The sequence below is a fragment of the Halictus rubicundus genome, chromosome 17 (assembly GCF_050948215.1).
Source record: "Halictus rubicundus isolate RS-2024b chromosome 17, iyHalRubi1_principal, whole genome shotgun sequence".
Lineage (NCBI taxonomy): Eukaryota > Metazoa > Arthropoda > Insecta > Hymenoptera > Halictidae > Halictus > Halictus rubicundus.
This window is the reverse complement of record NC_135165.1, coordinates 2,299,668-2,318,545: the sequence shown is the minus strand read 5'-3', so window position 1 is coordinate 2,318,545 and position 18,878 is coordinate 2,299,668. Positions and strand designations below refer to the sequence as shown.

Sequence of the window (18,878 nt, the reverse complement as noted above, 5' to 3'; positions counted from 1 at the left end):
TTTATTATAGGTGTATGGTCTAAGCTTCTCGTGGATCTAGTTGCAACATTTATCGTTCGTCAGCGTAGAGGGCGTAAGAAATCTAGTTGTACACTTTATGGCAGTCGAAAGCCAATGAGAACGAAGACGAAATCGCTTCCTCTACCCCCGAACGTACTAAGTCTATGCTTGAGTGAACAAGACGATACAGAGATTACAAAGTGGCAACATAACCTTATTCTTTCAAGTTTGACGTGTCCGAAATATTTGTAAAAATATGATCAATCCGATGAGAAGATTGTTTTCGTTTCTAGAGTATTGGTATTTTCGGTATATGCTTGTTACCGAGCTTTACATGGTTGAAAAATGGGAAAGGAAGTTTATAAGTATCCTTTTTGCTAAAAAAAAAGAATGTTCAAGACGATCCGAACTTGGCACATGCAGTCTAAGAAACTATAATTCCTATACTAATTATAGATACATTTTTAATCACTCTCTTCTGCTCGTTCTTTTTGTTTAACTATAACGTTGTACTACCATTTGTGCAGTGCACGTTGCAAACATGAAACAATGTACGGCAAATGATTGTTACCTCGAAGTCAACTTGTTTCCACATTCCATTGTTGCAGTGAATTATTTTATGTAAACTGTTCTTCGCAATTGTATATATAATGTTACTCTTTTCATGACGCAGTGAAGCTTAAATAAAAAATTTGTGGAATATACAGATATTTGAAACAATTCTCCTCTATTTATAAACCCACACCTACTATGCAATCATTGTGTCAAGGTTAAATATACATATATATTTAGAGTTTTGTCATTTTCATTACATTTAATAATGGTGAACACGAACACAGTTTTTCAATAATGATATTTTGCATGTAAGTAGGCACAACAGGTGCTGTACGAATCACAAATTCTTTTTTCTCTTTTAATCAAAAAATTCAATAACTACACTAGATAACAATGCTTCCTGATATCGAGCTTGCAATTTCCTACGAACACAACTAAAATATAAACTGAATTACGCGTAAATCATCGATTAAATTAAATTAGAAACAAAAGTCGAGAAACAAGATAAAAATTGAATCGCTAAAGTATATGCCTGTTGTGTATCTCAAGCAACCATTGCACTGTATATACATGTTCTTATCTTCAAAATATATACATAATCGTAATGCAAACGTTGATGCAGTTAAAACAATAGCCTATCGTTTAAATTAATCTACTATTCCTTTTAATGTAGAGTGTAGAGTATGTATGGTTTAGTTACTAATATTGCAATTTGTTTTGTTAGGAGGAAATTTGAAGGGAATTTCTAATCCTCGATGTTATAATACTGTGCATACGACAATAGTGGATCCAAATCGTTCTTTCCTGCAACCTTTAAATCAAACATTTCAATGTGAAGATATCGATACTTTCCGATAGGAATGTAAACGCAATCGCAAGCTTGTAACATTAGAAGAAACTATCATCTTACTTAAGAACGTAGAACGAAAAAACGAAAATAAGGGACGGACAGTATTAGGAAAAACGATTATTTCTCAAATTTTGCAACGCTCGCGTAAAATTAATAAATATGCTTTTTTCTTTTTTTTTCTTTTTTCAAAGTATCGACAATCCGTATCCATGCAGTGATCTTTGGTTCCAGTACTGTACATATGCTGACTGTGGTGGCAAGTTGGTAAATTCGAATGGAAAATTAATAAGGTAGCATATGATAGCTCTATCGAATATGAATACAGGGACTCATATTAAAGGTAAGTATGATATGGACCTTCCGTATGACTGCAAATCGTTTTCGGTATCCAATCGCCTAACGCGTACTCTTTGCTTGTAATGGTACTCCTTGAGATAACTTTTAAGTGTCTTTGGCAATTGCAACTTATTTATACCGTCGTACGTTGTCCGTGTGGTTATCACCCCCCGGCAAAGATGTTGCAACGGGAAGGCAAAGTTTCGATGCAACGGTATCGTCAGCATTGGTTCGAAGAACATGCAACAGGATGGATCCTTATAATGTTCGATCAAACCGCACACCTAGAAAAAACGAACGGAACGACAACAACGAAAACGATAGTGATTCAACTATTTGTTACCGTGTTTCTTCGTCTTCGAAAGAAAGACCACGACGTACCGTTTCCGAGGCATACACTCCAGGATCGTGTGAATCGAAGCTAAACTTATGATTCCACTGTTCAATTCGTGCATGCAGAGAACGCCCATACCTTCGAAAACTCACAGAAAATAGAAACTCCTCTTGTGCCGAGTCCCTCAATAGGAACGTACCATCTTGTTTGCCTTCCAATAATCGTTCCGCTTCGTATCTATCCATCTTCCCCCAATAGAAGGAACAAGCTGTGATGGATCTGAGGTCTGGTACAAGGCAATGAACATAATCAACCTATAAATACGGAATTACAGACCAACAGTCAGTTTTCTCTTATCCGGTAATCGTTAAATAAAACTTGGTCCACCTACCTGCGTATGCGCCGGCCTTTCGATGTGCGGAATTAACGCAAAATCAATTTGAGACAATGCCGAGAGAGCAGCAGCTTGTATGCCAGCGTGGGCTTGAAATAGGGCCGCTAAACTGTCCACTGTTATTCCATTCGGGGGCACTTGTATCCCGGATGAATGTTTAGGCTTATATCCAGGTGGTGGTTCTACACCTTCCTCCATTTCTCGGAGGCGTTGCAAACGAGCCCTTTTGTCGCAATCCTGCGATAAAGAACGTTAAAGATACAATGTTTACAAGACATTTATAGAACGTTATCATCGCTGGAAGAAACGCGACACGTACTTCCATGGGGAACTCTTCTGGATAGATTCTTGAAGGATCAATTACCGGACTTGGTGGAAGCGGTCCTAACACCGGACTTTGCGGAGCTGATCGACTGTTAAGTACAACATTAGCTCCAATAGAATGCTCTTCGGTTCTTCTATAACTGGTACACACGCAGTCTGAACTATTATTTCCGTGTCCGGGAATAATGTCAGTGCTTTTCGAAGCTTTGTTTTTGGCGCAATTAAACTTCAATACCCAATTGTTCCGTTTTTTCTTAGAGGATAAAACGTGAGTGCACGTCGGATTTTGATCCTTATTACGCTGCTTACCTGCGCGCATTGAAAAATATGTTACAGCAAAAAGTACATTCACTGGCAATAAAAAAAATGCATGAGAAAAAGACTGTTCCCTTACTTTTTCGTTTACCAAACGACAAAGTTTTAGACGATCTCCTCAATGGGGGATTTGTGGGACTATCTTCGGAACTACTGCTATTATTACTACCATCTGAACTACTGCAACATGCTTCCTGCTGCTTGTAAATCAGTATCTCATTAGTGACGTTCCCATTGCTACAAATCGGTTTTGAATCCGGAGAGTCAACCGGCTGACTATACAAAGTTTCAAATTTAGAATTGTGATTATCTAGTTCTAAATTTAATCGATCGTTGTCCAGATTCCCATCCAGTTTGCATTCTCCACGTAGAAATAGATTCGAGTTTATAGCAGGTATGTTTCCATTATTTTCATTATCATGTAAATTCTCCGTGCTATCTTGATCTGTCATTTCTAGCTGAGATGGTTGAATAACGCTAGTACATACTTCAGAAGACTGCCGATCACCATCCATTCTAAAAAATTCTCTGAGACTAGCGAAATGCTGTCCCATTATTAAATGGACCAACAGGCATCTTATTGCCTCAAAAGTATATCATTCTTATTTCTCTTTTATAGAAATATTATAAATACTTTCATGTTATGCAATATAATTACATTATATCGCATAAGTCGTCGATCAATACAATGTGTTTGATTATCTAAAACAAAGTGTTTTATTTTTAAATTCACTAAAATCCAATGTCAATGCAATGATAACTTATAAAAAATATTATTTTTCAATAAAAATAACACATCCGTACAGACAAACGAAATTTAATCATTCTTAATTTATTAAAGTCATGTGTCAGTAATGGTAAAACTTGCATGACAAAAATTTACGCAACAAAAATCGAACGTATTATTTCATTAAAAACCAAATTGCATCTATCTTAGTAGGAAATACGAAGGCGAACGTATAATTACCAATGATGGAGAAAATTCGACAGTGTAATTTCCTCGTACACGTTACTATCAAACTTTTCTGGCGTTTATAATGACTATTTCCTGATGGCAGCTACCCAAAACATGTTCAGACAAGTTTTGATAGACTTCCCTCGATCGATTAAAACACGTGTGTTGATCAATGCTTCAGTCTTGACCAGAGTATTTATTTCACGTATCGATCGAAACCATAGCTCGAAATACAATCCACTGACTTGCAACTGATGTAATCAAAGAAGTAAAATTGTCAAAACATGACCAAACGCATCTTCGGCCATTTTCCCTAACTGGTTCTTTCCCATGTGTCACAAGTAATATGCAGTCTAGACAGTGCGTATACACTTGTACAAAGTGCATCAACCTCAATCATTTAGACAGGAGTTTCACTTCCAGTATACTCTATGATTTCATGTATTTTCATACTTCAATTATATGGAGCGTCTCAATTCATTCTTGTATTTCATTTAAAGCGAAATATTTTTTAAATAATTGTATCCGTAACCACAGTAGACTCCGTTCCTATACCACGTCTGTGCCGTAATATTTTAATCTACGTATCTACGGATAATAATACCACATTCTCAACACGAGGTGGCGCCATCATAACATTCTAATGGTCTGAAACATTCTACCTGACACAAAGAATGACAAATATGTATTTACATGTATTAACTAAAAAATATTGCAACTAAAAAGGGAAATCCATGAACAGTCTTACACCATTGAACATTACAGCCCAAGAGACATAGATTTTGTTCCAACTGGTAACTATTGAGGACTAAATTGAACGATTGCACTCTTCGAAAGCAAAAATCGTTATTATTTTATTTCCGTACATTAAAATAAAATGATTTTTAATGCTATGGTATATTTATTTTATTCCGGTTTTTACCCATCAAATTTATACGGTCAGAAACAGCGCATGGTGTTTCTACGTTCAAAGTGCATTTCTAATGCGCGCTTTTTGCGGTTATTGGTAGACCCAACAAAGCTCAGCGCGTCTTCTTTACACAATCCGCCATCTTCTCTTGGTTTCCCCCACGGAAGGCGGAGATCACGTTTTGTCCAACGAGAATTTTCCTGTTTCATCAAAGCGAGTGGTGGTGAACACGGAGAAGTTACGTCAAAGAGTTAAGGTGGTAAGCAAATTCACGTCGACGTTGGTTTAATTGCTGACCAGTGAGAGCTTTGGCAGCTGTAAATAAGGAAAAGACAGGAGGAGGAAAGGAAGCGCGTAATTATCCATCTGGTGGCGAGCGCGTGAGGTGTCACAGGCAAAGCTAGCCAAAGCCAACGAAGTGCGTAAAAAGCTTGTTGTTGCTTAACCTTCAAAAAATTGGTGATCTTCATGTCTCGCCTATGATCGTACCTCGCACAACTTAAAGATGTCCAGATTCCATAAAAACTCTTGGGGCGGTCGCAACAGAAGATCCGGAAATTCAGACGAGAAACACTATTTCGGTAAATCTTTCTATTGCTGCATCTTGCTTTTGTTATGGCCTACTTCTTCGTGGATATTGTGCTGTAGATACATGTTCGACTCGTTTGCATCACGTTGTTAATATTTGGCTTTTTCATAGTACAACGACTGTTTTTTCAAAGTAAAAGTGCTTCAATATCCACAATTTCGAAAAAAGAAACACTTTACCCACTCTGGAAATGCTATATTTAAAAGAAGCTTAATAACTCTCTCTTAAATAACAAAACTGAAACAAAAAATTATGAAACTATGTTATTCGAGATAACGTGGTTCATAAGTGAAATTGCCGGTGCAATTTTCAGAGAGACAGATTTCTAACTTTTGTTTTGTATATAGGACATGATGATCGTGTACCAAGAAACAATAGTTCTTTCCACTTCCACATTGGAAATAGACCCAGAGTGTCTTTCAAAACACAAAGACCGCCCAATAATGAATTAAGTAAGAGCGTGCTGTTAGCATGCTTAGATGATGATGTTCAGATGGCAGCGAGTTCTAATAACAACAACAGACAAGTCGTTATGAGAGGAGGAAGAGAATTTAATTCTCAACGTGGAAGAGTCAGTCCCTTACCCATGAGAGGATTCAGGGGAGGGAAGATGGCTAATAGAATTAGGATTAATCTTCCTGGGGATCCTTGTTACAAGATTCTTGTAAGTGAAATTGGAAATGTTAATGATTATTAGAGGTGTGTGAAAACCCTAAAATAATATAATACGATATCCCTTGTCTTTTAAATGATAGATACCGTATGGACACAAGTACGATAAGGAATATATATTAAATAATCTTCTTAGCTATATGGCACCAGAAACTTTTGTTCCAATAATGGTAAATAATTTTGACTGCATCATGCGATTGATAAAATAATATAGTTTTTAACCGTATTCTCATGCTTATTGATAGTATAAAGTTTCTGCAAATGATGCAAGCTTTTACGTGGACGATGACAAAGAAGCAATGGCACTGAGTAATTGTCATCAGAAGATCACTACTACAGATGGGTTTAAACTGCAAGTGAAGATTTTTCAAATTTTACTTCCATATTGTGAAATTGATAATAAACTGAAAGATAGACTGAAACAAGTAATGTCTAAACGTTATGTGAGCGAAACAAATGCATTAGATTTATCAAAATTCCATAGAGACCCAGGTTGGTATATTTTCGGATTTAATACATTTCGTATTGTATTAAAAATATTAACCAAACATGATTTTTCGTTATAGATCTTGCTGACCACTATTTCTGTTCTCTATCTCGGCCTATCCTGTTGAAAACTGTAATTGACATCGCATCGGAACACATACCAAATCTGGAAGCACTGAATTTAGACGGAACCCGATTGCATACATTGGAAAAATTAAATGTTTTGAGTAAAAAGTTCTCAAAATTGAAGATACTATACATTGGAGACAATTGGGTCAGTCATTGTAAAATAATTTTTGTCGTTTGTGTTGCGACGCATGAAATATTGTAGACTTAATACTTCCAGGTAAAAGACATTAAGCAAATAGATCATATCAAAGATTTAAAGCTGGAGGAATTGAAGCTAACTGGAAATCCCGTCTGCAACAAGTATAAAACTCGACAAAGCGAATACATTAGGTAATGTATGGTTTTAATATGATCTCTCTTCTCTTGATAAAAGAATTCTCCAGGTGGATAGTTTCCTGATGCTACTAACACACCAGAAATGTTTACTACATTCTGATAAAATGTTGAAACATTCTCAACAAAGCTACGGGCAGCTTAACAGAACTGCCTCGTGTATTTGAACTGATTTAGTTTTAATTTGTCGTCTAATGTGCTTAAAATTTAGTAGCAGGAATTTATTAGTAGAGAACAATTGTCCCTGGAATGTTCTAAACGGTCTGTGTATTTTCTTCTACATTGTATCCTTCAATACTAAGGCAAATATTTCTGTTATTCCGACTAACTTGGAGCTTCCGGGCTTCTGGCTTTTCTTTCCCGACATTAGCGACGTGCGGAGACGGTTCCCCAAACTTTTACGGCTGGTAAGTCATTATCAAACTCTATTCACGATTAATACTATTAACAAAACATACGTAATTATTCTTATTACATTAAAAGGATGGTATGGATCTCCCAAAACCAATCCTGTTCGACGTAGCGGACGACGGAAATAAGTTGCCGCCCTCTCGGAGAATGTTCGTTGCGAACGCGAAAGCGCAAGAAATTGCTAGCCAATTTCTGCAACAATACTTTCTTATATTCGATAGCGAGAACCGTCAACCGTTGTTAGACGCGTATGACGAGCACGCGTCTTTTAGCATGACCGCGACTTATACTCAGAATAGTAACAAGTAAGTTGAATGGGCGATATGTTCTTCACTTAAAATATTCCACGATACTAACAACTTCGCTCACCTAGATTAAGTGGATACCTTATGGAAAACAGAAACTTGTACAGAGTGAATGATACGAACAAGAGACACAAATTGTTGAAGCAAGGAAGATTATCCGTGGTCTCGTTTATTTCGGAAATGCCACAAACTATGCACTATATAAACACATTTACGATGGACATTAGCCTAGTGACAGTAAGATCTTCTCTTGTTATGATTCGTTTTTAGAAAGAATACACCTGATACACGCTCATGTTTATCCAAATCTAATTGCAGGAAGTGATGATGTTGATCACAGTCACGGGTCTTTTTAAAGAACTGGACAAAAAGGACCAGCTTCTTCGTCACTTTAATAGAACGTTCGTAATAGTACCTGAAGGGACTGGTTACTGTATTCGAAATGAACAATTACATATCAGTAGTCCCACGGCCGCTCAAACGAAAAACCTGAACACTCAGATGACATCCCAGGTATCGAGTCCAACGCAGCAAGCAGCATCATCATCGAGCAGTACCCCCTTGAAGCCAGTGCCACCGCAATTGTCTGAAGAAGTAAAACAACAAATGACCGCGACGCTCAGTCAACAGACAAACATGAATATAGAATGGAGTCTGAAGTGTCTCGAGGAAGTACAATGGAATTACGACAACGCGCTCTCAGCGTTCCAGGAGTTCTTCAAACGAGGGCAGATCCCATCGGAAGCATTTAACAAATAAGTATACCGTCTGGAAGATGTTTTCTTATAATACTTGTTATTTTATCGATGCATGCGTTTTTTGTACGTGGTACTTGGTACTTCTATATGATGTGCTGAACGAGGAATCGAAGGTATTGGGTGTTGTTCGCGTCATCTATCGCGTTATATGAAATTATGTTTCTCATTCGATTTGATTACCCAAGATCTTCATTTGCCGCTAGCAATATCTGTTCACGGTAAAGCAAAAGAAGCTTGTGCATCCGGAAACGAGGAACGCAAAAAGTGTTTTCTATACTACGAGGCAGCGCGTGTGTTTACACGCTTCTTTTTGCTTTAACTGAATGGGATAAACGAGTGTTTGATATTTTTCTAGTTAAATATGAATGTGTAACGTTTACGTTCCTCAACGGCGATTGTTCTTCATTCAGCTCATGATACGTACCCAAATGAGAATGAAGTTTAGCAGTGGTTCGTAGATTAAAAAATTCTTTAAAGAGGGAATCTTTATCTTTCTTTTTTCTAGTTTCATTTTTGTACAATGAACCATTCGGATTAACTGAAAGGTCACTCGAAGCTGATTACACGAATCTGTTCGTTCGAATCACGTATAAATCATTTCGTATATTATCTTCGAATAATTGTTTTGCTTTACGTATGAGAATCAAACCTGTTCAATTCGACACTTGTGCCGCGCAAGTGATACTTAGAACTTACATACTACTTATTTTAATTACGTTCTACAAACATAATGATGTTTATTTTTCGGAATAATCAATGCACTTCGCATAGTAACGCACCTGTCCGATTTTAGAATATACATTAACATCGTTTGTCCTAAGTCGATTCAAATTAGCTGTTAAATATTATTTAAGTATGATTGTGTGTCCCCATTCGATGTACAGAAATTCTGATTGTGATATCTTAGATAAAATAAGCATCATTATGTGCACAATACACATTAGTTTACATCAAACTCTGTCAAGTACAACGCAGTGCTAGAAAAGGAAAAAAAACGAATTGAATTTGTACGATGCTGGTCGACCCCATTTGTTGCAATTACGCATTGCTCAGGTTTCCTAGTAAGTGTGCTAAAAAAAAATCTACAGTAAACGTAGATCCTTTTCTAACTTTATCAATTAATATTAAAATTATTCCTTTATATGCAAGATAATGAAACCATGGCGACCAGCTTCGGACAATTTAAAAAAAAAAAAACAAATATATATATTGATACGCTGCGTTAGCTTTTCACAGAACACTACAATTGTATGTACATAAAAATGTAATGTTAATCATTCACCATCATTCTGCCCCTAATATGTTACACTTTCGAAATGTCTAAAGACATCATGCAGGTGCAGCGTGTGAATATAAATCATTCATCGGCGTCGGTGGGTTATAAAACGAACTTAACGGGAGACAAAATGGACTCTCGTCATATCAAGGAAGAAAGCAGTTGTCGCTCAATCACTGGAATTGTTCATGAACTGCCTTTGGGAAAACTGCCTAGTTCGTCACAGTATTTTACTGTGATGAGGAAAGCAATAACCAAATGGGAAAACAGAGTAGTCCTAATGAGATGTATGGGACCCTTGGCGAAAAGACGTGTGCTGAAAGCAAGCGTCATAAGTCTGTTATCATCCCCCTTCCTGTTTGTAGTCTGTCGCAACGCAGTCGATGCGCTACGACGAATAGGATACAAATTTGCCCTCTATCATGATACGAATAGATGGACCAACGATTAGCATCGAACAGAATGAATTCTGACTCGAGCTTTATGCATGAGCTGCTCCTGAATCCAGAAATCAATTTCTGCACGGCAGTATGCGCTGGTCAAACAGAACGCAATGACTGCCGTTTTATTCTGTCTCTGCTACAGAGACAAGTTGGATAATATCGACAGACTTAATGAATCAAATACGGAATGTACATAATATACAGGGACTGTGGACCTACGTGATTTTGGCAAGATATGTCATCAAACTCGTCATATTTTTAGCCTGCTTGAACGCTGAGAAACGCAGACTATATGAATACGGTCATCCGAGAGAATAGTTTATGTTCACACTTTGTACCAATTCGCATCGACCTTGAACCAATCCATTTTCGGCGTATAATTCGTGAAACCATTGCTCCCATGCAAACAAAATCTTTTTTTACTTAATTTATTCGTTCGATTGTAAAATCTTCTAGGAAAATGGTCGACCGCGAGTACTGTATTTTCGATCACTTTGAAAGAATTGTAATTCAAGTCACTCCGTGTACATGTTAAGATACGTTTTCGCAGTTTTTACCTAGTTTCGTCGGGTAAAAAGAGGAATGTTCGAACGTAATGGAAACTGTAAATATATAACAAGTGATTAACTATAGAATAAATCTTTGCAGACATAAATTTGGGTTTTTCGTAGAGAACATTTAATATACATATAATGTAAATAAGAAACAGACCATATTAAGTACGTATTTTTTATTAGATGAACATTAAAACAGTTTAACACGAACTTACCCTCTTTTTTTTAAATGTATTCTCTGAATGTCATTGGTTGTCGGTTTAATTATAGCAGCACTTAACTTGTTTCTTCCGGGATCTAAAGATGATATAATATATGTATAAGTTATATTTTATATATGTAAAATATTATGCTGTACTTACTTCATTGTTCGTTTGTTTGCCTTTTCTCTTAAAGAAACCCAACTGTAATTGTAGAAAATAGTATTAGTATTAATTACAATATATTGTGATAATATACGAAAAATAAAAAAAAATATTATACCATACTTAAAACCGCAATGACGATAATTAGTAATAATACCCCCACTGACACAGAAGCTATAACTATCCACAATTGCAATTCCGCTCTTTTCGGAGTGTTGTAAAACATTGTTACAAGCTCCATTGTAGATCTACAAAGATATTATTTATAAGCGCATTCAATGCACTGAGTTTATTCGACATTCTGTAAAACATACTTCGTTCCATTAACGGGAACCCTCACAGCTGGTTTTAGTATTTCTACAGTGGCTTCAGTGCCAAACTTCAAAGCAGCTTTGTCGTTTGCGAGGGCATCTAAACATGTTTTAAAAAAGACATTGAATACCGAAGTTTTTTCAAAACTAGGGTACATACAATACAAATGATACCTTTAAGTTTTTCGACATTTAAGACAACATTGATCGACACTTTCCCGATGTCTTGCAATGTCTTTAATGCGTTCAAGTTGCATACGATAGTTGTACAATACACGTCAAGAGTTGAACAATTCATATACAGAAGGTCGCTAATAATGCTTTCCTTCGCAAATTGCAGTATTTCGTTATACCTTGTATCATAAAGCTCGAAACTCGCTTCGTTCGTACTTCTTTTAATTTTCAAGTTATCGATCTGTTCCATTTTGTTCGTTACATTATACATATTAAGTTTATCCATTGGCGGTTCTCTTCTCACATCGGGGAGTTCATTATCTAGGAAACTGTCTTCCGAGGAACATTCAAACAGTTGTCCCAATACATATATCTGAAAATGTATTCATTAACCGTTTGTATTATTTGGAAAACAATTCGCTATATCGTACCTGGGGTTTATATATGTGAATCAGAGGATCCGAGCCATTAATAGCTACTGGTACTTTAATAACGAGTTGAGCGGTTTCTATAGGCGTTGCGCCGAGTTTGTATACTTGGTAAGTGTGTTGGAAACTGATGTTTGAAGCAGCATCCTTAATAGTGGACAAGTAATACGTTTCTGCATTTGCTTTCCTAAAGGATAAAAGTTTGATGTCAAATACTATGTTCAATAGAAAGAATACTATAAGTGTTACTAACCCGTTCAAACATAAAGAAACTTCATTGATTAAGCTAAGAGTTTCCGTTATATTTTGTATCCCTACGTTTCTACTGCGGGTTGTAAATGTTATGGAAAAATTTAACTTGTGATCGTGTATCGAGTCATAAATTACATTTTTCATGTCAAGATCTAAAGTGATATTCTTTTCTTCCCCTTTCCATAGAGGGTTACCCACTTCACAGGCTACTAATAAATTCGTTTTAGAAGTGTCTTCTTGACAAGAAGGTAAAATGCTACGCAGCACTATCCCGTTTGGTATAGTGAACTGGAGCATAGCGAGATAAGCCGGTTCTCCGTGATTTTTCAAGTTGACTTCTAAGTTTACATCGGTCGAACCGATCGCCCACGTATTATTGTCGCTAGAAAAAAAAAACAGTTTATATAGTCTAACAAAGATAGGAATACGACAATCAATTGTCTAATACCTACCGAACACTGTAAAACTTTGCTGTGGCGGACATGTTAGAGGTACAAACTGTGTCTGTCCCGCAGCCAATGTTAAAAGGGAGAAAGGTTTGAGCAACATTCAATTTATTATTTCTTCTTTCCACAGGGCAGAATTTGCAGAATTCTTCAGATGTACTGTTTACGAAATCGTGCCTTGCAAGAATAGAGATTGGCTCGATAAAATCTCTTATGTTCTTCTGTAAAAGATCTCGAATGAAAATACAATCAAACTGGTGTAAAACAACGGCACAGAAATAAATTATTACCGAGACGTTGACTTGAGCCGTAAAGCACGGGACCAAAAGATCGGTAGACTTGAATTGTAAAAATGTTTCGTTGGTTCGCTTGTACTGTTCATCTATAGTAACCGTGATATTAGATACTACACCTGCAAATTAATTATATAATTCATTAGATCATAATTAAATGATATTAATTCTATACTTGCCTTGTAAACTTTCTATGTTATGTCCACTATACTGTGAGCATACTTCAATTGAAAAGTGTTTAGCATCTCGTTCTAAAACATTCGGCACAACACGAATTACAAGTTCCGTTTTGACGACTGGTTTACTACGAAGCACACAAGCATGGCCCGATTTGTATGCTCCTATTGGAATGTCCAAATATCTACGTAGGTACAAATCAATAATTTATGCTTTGTAAATGGTACACTATCGACAAGAAATAAGTGATACAAACCCGTTCCCATCAATGTCAACCGGCTTTGACGTCGAGAACCCATATCTCTCAATTTTGTGTTTATCATGCCATATAATTCGTTGTGACGGTTGCAGCTTCTGTTTTTCTAGATCTGAACCACCGTTGTATATGTAAACCACTCCAGATTTTTCCCAAGGTGCCCCCACAATGATATCTACGAAACAGTAAAAAAATTGCGGTGAAAACTAGTACTGAGATCATGTTTAAACCATCCACAAAAGCTCACCGTCAAATCCATCGGCATCTATGTCACCGCTGGATACCGCGTACCCAAAATGACCTCCTTCCACAGTTCCTTCGAGGGATATTGCCTCTTCAAATTGGCCCTTTATACGAGAACGAAAAAGGGTAAGTCCAAAATGAAAATTGAATACCTTACGTTACGCAACATATGTAATTCTTACCTTGGAGCTGCCAAAGTAGCAATACACTTTGCCATTATCTTGTCCCCAGTAGGGTGCTCCAACAATAAGGTCATCCAAGCTGTCATTGTTTATGTCACCCACAGCTAAGCTTGCTCCAAAAAACTCACCAATACTGCTACCTTGTAGCTTGGCCACGATGGACGAGTTCGCTGTTACATCAATTATTGCTACCTGATAAAACGATTCATATAAAAGATGTCATAGGAATTGAATCTATCTTAACTTACTTGCCCTACATAATGCCAGCCAGGCGCACCACCGACATAAAGTAACTGACCCTTTTTAAAGAAATAGCCAGACTCAACGCTATACCCTGAAATGTGCTGTTATGTAATTGTTTGCTCAAGAAAAGAAATGTACAAACTCAAAACAAGAAGGAACCTTACCAAATTGAGATAACTCGTCACTCGATGGTAATTCGATTGCCAGCCTTTTGTTATTCTGCATTATTTCTACACTGCCATACATTTCATGTACAGGCTTTCCTACAATACGAGGTGTCTCTTTCTGTTTCTTGCCTTCACCTTGCTAAAAGTGATTCAAAATTGTTTTCATGCATTTCTTCTCATGTATATTACATTTCATATACATACCGCTACTGAAGCATAGTGAATGGAGAACCCACACAATGGGTTGTACCAAATCCGCGATTGAAAATCTAATCAATAGATAAGAACCGGTTATTTGCTGCATTATACACACATACCGGTACTTGTCAATAATCTGGAATACTCAACTATGAAATTCAAGATTTTCATACTCAATGGAGAGTACAGTTGAACCAATCTTTCCACTGTAACACATTCCGTGCAGGGTATCCAAAGAGTCATTGCTAAAGGGAATTAAAATACTTACGACAGTCCATGGTGCACATACCTGAAATTAATGAATTATTCCTTCCATTGAAAACACGCTATAAAGCGTGTAAGTATAATCTTACTGTTAATACTCCATTTGATCTGTCTATCGACATGGCACTCCCAAACCAGCCCCTCTGCTTTTTAATGAGTATATTCATATCAAGCTGAGTTATGTATCCCTTTTCATCCCCAGTTTCCTTGGGCTTTGTTCTCATACATCTTCCATTTGTTAGATCACAGCTATAAACGATTCCATGTTCGCTTGGTTGCCAAAAGTTTTGGCTGGTAGGCAAAAAATAATTTCCCTTCGGTGCACCGATCAACAACCTTCCATAGTAGCATTATATCATACAAAATTAAAAATATAGTTCAGATAAGTATTTTACGAAAACGATGAGACAATGGATGTTACCATGATTCATGGTTGACATAGTCGTTGTACAAATAGACTGTGTAACCCAAGTACATGTCAGGAATGTAAAACCCGTACAAAAAATCTGTGTCTACGTTGTATCCGCACACTAGCGTAACGAACAAGAGGAGGATCGGCTTCATCCTGCGATCTTCGACTGCGATCTTTGACTGCGATGTGAAATGCTTACGCTCCTCCTTACAAAGAATCATAATATCGCATATTTTCACTGAACGAGTAGGAAGACAGGCGATAAAGCCGACGTCATGAGAAATTATCTATATAGCATTGTTCAACGGTGACTAACAAATTATTCATCTTATCAGCCACATCCTGGCATTACAAATATACAACTGAACCATAGGGATGAACTTTTATTTTTTTTTTTTTTCGTTTTTTCTATTAATGTATACGTCGAAGATCTATCTAGAAATACACTGAAATTCCTTGCTGGCGACGGTAGCGTTCTTCGAGATCTTTTAAGTAATGGGGCAGTTTCTTCCGTGGATCCGTTAGTGGCAAATCAGGACACTGAAATCGATTGAAATGGAATGCATTTTTTATTTCTTAGTGTTTAGAAAAAAACAAGAATCGTTACCTCAGCTTGATCTCGCAATTTCAAAGCTTCTGGTAATTGACGAGTGAGCTTCCGTTGTCTACTGGCGTGATCAGGATGAGTCATTAAAGCAGGTATCACATAGTCCTTTACCTTTGTAAGTTCATCATATTTGTCCATAAGCTCCCAGAAGAGTAAAACTTCCCTTAAGTCGATACAAGTCTGGAAACATACAAAGCAGTGTAACGAATTATGCAGACAATATTTGTAGGATATCTTAGAAAAACATCGCATACTTTTGCAGATAATTGAAATCCCACTTTGTCAGCTTCAGTTTCTAGTCGCCTTTTGTATGGATAGGTAACAAGAATGTTATGAAGAGAAATACTTCCTAGGTGAAGCATCAGTGCTATCCATTTTGAAAAAATTAGCCAAATGAGAAACAGAGGTACAGCATACGTAATTTCTTCTAGCATCTTGTGGGAAAATAGTTCTGCCTAGAATTAAATGTGCTTTAAATATATTCCTCCAAAGATTTAAATTATAATTATGTCTTCTAATGAAAATATCTTGCCATATGTAAGAGCAAAACGTGCGACATTTCATGAGCCAATATAAACGTTAGTTGATCGTCGTTCTGAATTACATCGAATATACCAGAAAACACAAAAACATTTCCACCCTAAAACATTAAAAATGGTATATTAAATTTATGTATAACAAAACTTGGATTCTTTATAGGAATAATGATATACCGAAAAAACCATAGCATTAGGAAGTGGTACATTCACTACATTGACAGTCCATTCTGTATGTTCAAAGATTTTTTTATTAGATCTTCCTATATTATTTATGACTCTTTTAAGCCTTGCATACATAGGATCGCTTGCTGGTATCAAATCATTCTTATACTTCTCTAATAACTATATAAATTGATTGTTACATAAAATCGTTTTGATTAGGTATTTGAGATATTATGTCTGATTACATACTGCTGTAAAAATAGTATGTCCAAGTACAGCTTGTTCATCTTTATTAAAAATTATAAAACGTCGCCGTTTCTCTATTGGATCTTTTTCTAAATGTGTTAAGTAATAAGTTAATAAAGTTAAATAAAAAGCACCCAATGAACCTAGAAAGACAAATATTAAATAATTTTGATATCGATTAAATTATAGTGACAGATTCTAAATTATCTACCATAAAATATGTTTCTTCTTTCCTGGTACCATCTTCTGTATTCCTCTTGTGCCTCTGGAGTTAAGGATAACCACCAACGTCTCCCATAAATCCCACCAATCACAGAACCAAACTGAATAGTGGAACATGCCATCATTATGCCTATAGCTGACAAATGTAAAGTTTGCGTGGTATGAAAATTTGCTCTCTGGAGCTTTGAATGTTGCCATCTTCGCGCTGGCTCTTTCAATTGAGGGATTGGTACACCGGGGAAAATTCCACTCGAAAGATTTCTTGTGTTGCAGATTATGGTTGCGAAGGTAACATGCTGGAGGCGTTTAAGATACATCATCCGTATAGAATATAACATATTTATATATTTCTTTCATACAAGCAATTATCTTTACATCAAATAGTTATTGTAACAGTCCCAAGGAAACAATCATTTTAGTTCTATAATCGAAAACAACTATATTAAAATATCATTGGTTTTTAGTAAATATTCATTCAACTTATACAACTCTCAACTTACTTAAACATGATTTACAAACGCTGATAATATCAACAAGCAAAATCCCAATTTCGTGTACTGAAACATTATGCTTCCTGCTATACCATATTTTAGTGCGGTGTGAAACATTCGTTTAGTGAAGAATATTGTTATAAGATGTAGCCAGACGGGTCGTACTCGTATCGTCTGGTTGCCCAAGGATGTTACAGGTGTATATTGGAACTTTTCATTGCTCGAGTTAGAGTTTAAAGCCGTATCCATTCGTTCCATGTAAAGACCAGGAATACTAAAACTGTGCAATAGGCTGTTCAAAATAGTTGAAGTATTAAATAGTCATATATATACATTGTAAATATATAAGATTTATATATACTCACATTTCTCTCACAATAATTTCACGCAAACCTGTACAAATCTCTCATTATTTGGTAGCAAGGCAATTGGAACTGTTGGAAAGAATAGAATTTCAGTTTGATCACAATTAGGGTTACACAATAGAATTTGTTTGTATCTTCACTTACCTCGTATCGTGCATTACTAAAAACTGTATGCACGCTGGATACGCATGGAAACGTAAAAAATACGTTGTATCTGTACGGAAAGAAAAAAAAATCGTGACTGTGATTCGACGTCGAATGTTTTTCGTAAAGGTATTAGAACCTGTGTTGATGTATCAGCTGACATATGTCAAAGGCAGCCGCATCGCTTTTTTGTCTATGTATATTTCCCTGTCGGTCAGTATTTTTAGGCGCTTCTTTGAAAATAACTGCGCACCTATTATTCATACGACATCGCGTGACAATGCATCAAAATATGAAAAGATTTATTCCCACATCAGTTGATCAAAATATACAGTTACTTCAAAACAGGAAGAGCTATTAACCAGCAAACAACCAAATAGGTTACAAAACATGTTACATATGTACATATATATACTGAGTTGAAACGTTACTTAACATTTCATGCGCCTGTTCTTTTCTAAATAATCCAATCGAATTTATATCGAGAGTCACAGGAAATGCGTTGAAGCTTAAATCGGAATGGTTCGATCGGACATTGGATGTAACAATGGTGAGGTTTCTAGGAACTGCACCAATACGGCAAGCAGAGAGCTGGCAACGAATAATGATTTCAAACGACACATCGATTCTTCACCGCGTACAAAATATTTTTTATGAAACCTTCAACAGTCCTAGCAAACCTACAAACTCGAACATATAAGCTTCCATTCGTGCGTACAATCGATTTAGTTTAGGAATATTCTCTGGAGTATAACAAGGGGT

The 18,878-nt window shown here is 36.4% G+C and overlaps 4 protein-coding genes across 8 annotated transcripts; 1 reads left to right on the top strand and 3 right to left on the bottom strand.

The window, feature by feature from the left end:
- Positions 1–771: 771 nt before the first annotated feature.
- Socs36e (Suppressor of cytokine signaling at 36E) lies at positions 772–3,662 on the bottom strand. 2 transcript variants are annotated; one of them, XM_076803097.1, is made up of 5 exons: positions 3,188–3,662; positions 2,789–3,102; positions 2,467–2,706; positions 2,123–2,389; positions 772–2,025 (listed from the first exon to the last, which is right to left on the bottom strand). In XM_076803097.1, the coding sequence occupies exons 1-5, from the start codon at positions 3,660–3,662 to the stop codon at positions 1,735–1,737; spliced, it is 1,587 nt and encodes a 528-aa protein (XP_076659212.1). In that variant the 3' UTR covers positions 772–1,734. The 2 variants fall into 2 exon arrangements, with proteins under 2 accessions (XP_076659212.1, XP_076659213.1); XM_076803098.1 differs by having other exon boundaries at positions 2,834–3,102.
- Positions 3,663–5,110: 1,448 nt separating this feature from the next.
- LOC143362602 (nuclear RNA export factor 1) lies at positions 5,111–9,857 on the top strand. Its single transcript, XM_076802914.1, has 10 exons — positions 5,111–5,554; positions 5,910–6,226; positions 6,318–6,404; positions 6,480–6,726; positions 6,801–6,994; positions 7,067–7,179; positions 7,553–7,589; positions 7,666–7,898; positions 7,967–8,135; positions 8,217–9,857. The coding sequence occupies exons 1-10, from the start codon at positions 5,479–5,481 to the stop codon at positions 8,655–8,657; spliced, it is 1,914 nt and encodes a 637-aa protein (XP_076659029.1). The 5' UTR covers positions 5,111–5,478; the 3' UTR covers positions 8,658–9,857.
- Positions 9,656–15,561, bottom strand: LOC143362601 (integrin alpha-PS3-like). Its single transcript, XM_076802913.1, has 19 exons — positions 15,350–15,561; positions 15,018–15,264; positions 14,815–14,953; positions 14,671–14,735; positions 14,464–14,605; positions 14,305–14,390; positions 14,057–14,248; positions 13,879–13,978; positions 13,632–13,806; positions 13,378–13,559; positions 13,196–13,317; positions 12,912–13,126; positions 12,461–12,841; positions 12,211–12,394; positions 11,780–12,152; positions 11,609–11,705; positions 11,413–11,542; positions 11,292–11,333; positions 9,656–11,226 (listed from the first exon to the last, which is right to left on the bottom strand). Exons 1-19 carry the CDS (start codon positions 15,559–15,561, stop codon positions 11,206–11,208), a joined length of 3,105 nt encoding a protein of 1,034 aa, XP_076659028.1. The 3' UTR covers positions 9,656–11,205.
- A 182-nt stretch (positions 15,562–15,743) lies between these two features.
- LOC143362603 (metalloendopeptidase OMA1, mitochondrial-like) lies at positions 15,744–18,782 on the bottom strand. 4 transcript variants are annotated; one of them, XM_076802915.1, is made up of 11 exons: positions 18,256–18,782; positions 18,117–18,186; positions 17,973–18,041; positions 17,617–17,887; positions 17,106–17,537; positions 16,898–17,037; positions 16,661–16,828; positions 16,480–16,587; positions 16,202–16,402; positions 15,948–16,127; positions 15,744–15,880 (listed from the first exon to the last, which is right to left on the bottom strand). In XM_076802915.1, the coding sequence occupies exons 5-11, from the start codon at positions 17,452–17,454 to the stop codon at positions 15,776–15,778; spliced, it is 1,251 nt and encodes a 416-aa protein (XP_076659030.1). In that variant the 5' UTR covers positions 17,455–17,537; positions 17,617–17,887; positions 17,973–18,041; positions 18,117–18,186; positions 18,256–18,782; the 3' UTR covers positions 15,744–15,775. The 4 variants fall into 4 exon arrangements, with proteins under 4 accessions (XP_076659030.1, XP_076659031.1, XP_076659032.1 ...); XM_076802916.1 differs by having other exon boundaries at positions 18,278–18,782; XM_076802917.1 differs by having other exon boundaries at positions 17,617–17,899; positions 18,117–18,782.
- Positions 18,783–18,878: the final 96 nt, after the last annotated feature.

What these genes read in the sequence shown, in the direction of transcription:
- LOC143362601 (XM_076802913.1), bottom strand. Translation starts at nt 15,561, where the DNA reads ATGATTCTTTGTAAGGAGGAGCGTAAGCATTTCACATCGCAGTCAAAG. An exon ending in TGAAAATCTTGAATTTCATA is followed by an intron (nt 14,736 to 14,814) that starts GTTGAGTATTCC and finishes TCTATTGATTAG; the next exon opens with ATTTTCAATCGCGGATTTGG. An exon ending in GCTGGCATTATGTAGGGCAA is followed by an intron (nt 14,249 to 14,304) that starts GTAAGTTAAGAT and finishes TCGTTTTATCAG; the next exon opens with GTAGCAATAATTGATGTAAC.
- LOC143362602 (XM_076802914.1), top strand. Translation starts at nt 5,479, where the DNA reads ATGTCCAGATTCCATAAAAACTCTTGGGGCGGTCGCAACAGAAGATCC. An exon ending in ATCCTTGTTACAAGATTCTT is followed by an intron (nt 6,227 to 6,317) that starts GTAAGTGAAATT and finishes TTTAAATGATAG; the next exon opens with ATACCGTATGGACACAAGTA. An exon ending in TATACATTGGAGACAATTGG is followed by an intron (nt 6,995 to 7,066) that starts GTCAGTCATTGT and finishes TAATACTTCCAG; the next exon opens with GTAAAAGACATTAAGCAAAT.
- LOC143362603 (XM_076802917.1), bottom strand. Translation starts at nt 17,454, where the DNA reads ATGTTATATTCTATACGGATGATGTATCTTAAACGCCTCCAGCATGTT. An exon ending in AAGAAGAAACATATTTTATG is followed by an intron (nt 17,038 to 17,105) that starts GTAGATAATTTA and finishes TTGTCTTTCTAG; the next exon opens with GTTCATTGGGTGCTTTTTAT. An exon ending in CTAATGCTATGGTTTTTTCG is followed by an intron (nt 16,588 to 16,660) that starts GTATATCATTAT and finishes TTAATGTTTTAG; the next exon opens with GGTGGAAATGTTTTTGTGTT.
- Socs36e (XM_076803097.1), bottom strand. Translation starts at nt 3,662, where the DNA reads ATGGGACAGCATTTCGCTAGTCTCAGAGAATTTTTTAGAATGGATGGT. An exon ending in GTCGTTTGGTAAACGAAAAA is followed by an intron (nt 3,103 to 3,187) that starts GTAAGGGAACAG and finishes CAATGCGCGCAG; the next exon opens with GTAAGCAGCGTAATAAGGAT. An exon ending in GAGTGTATGCCTCGGAAACG is followed by an intron (nt 2,026 to 2,122) that starts GTACGTCGTGGT and finishes CGTTTTTTCTAG; the next exon opens with GTGTGCGGTTTGATCGAACA.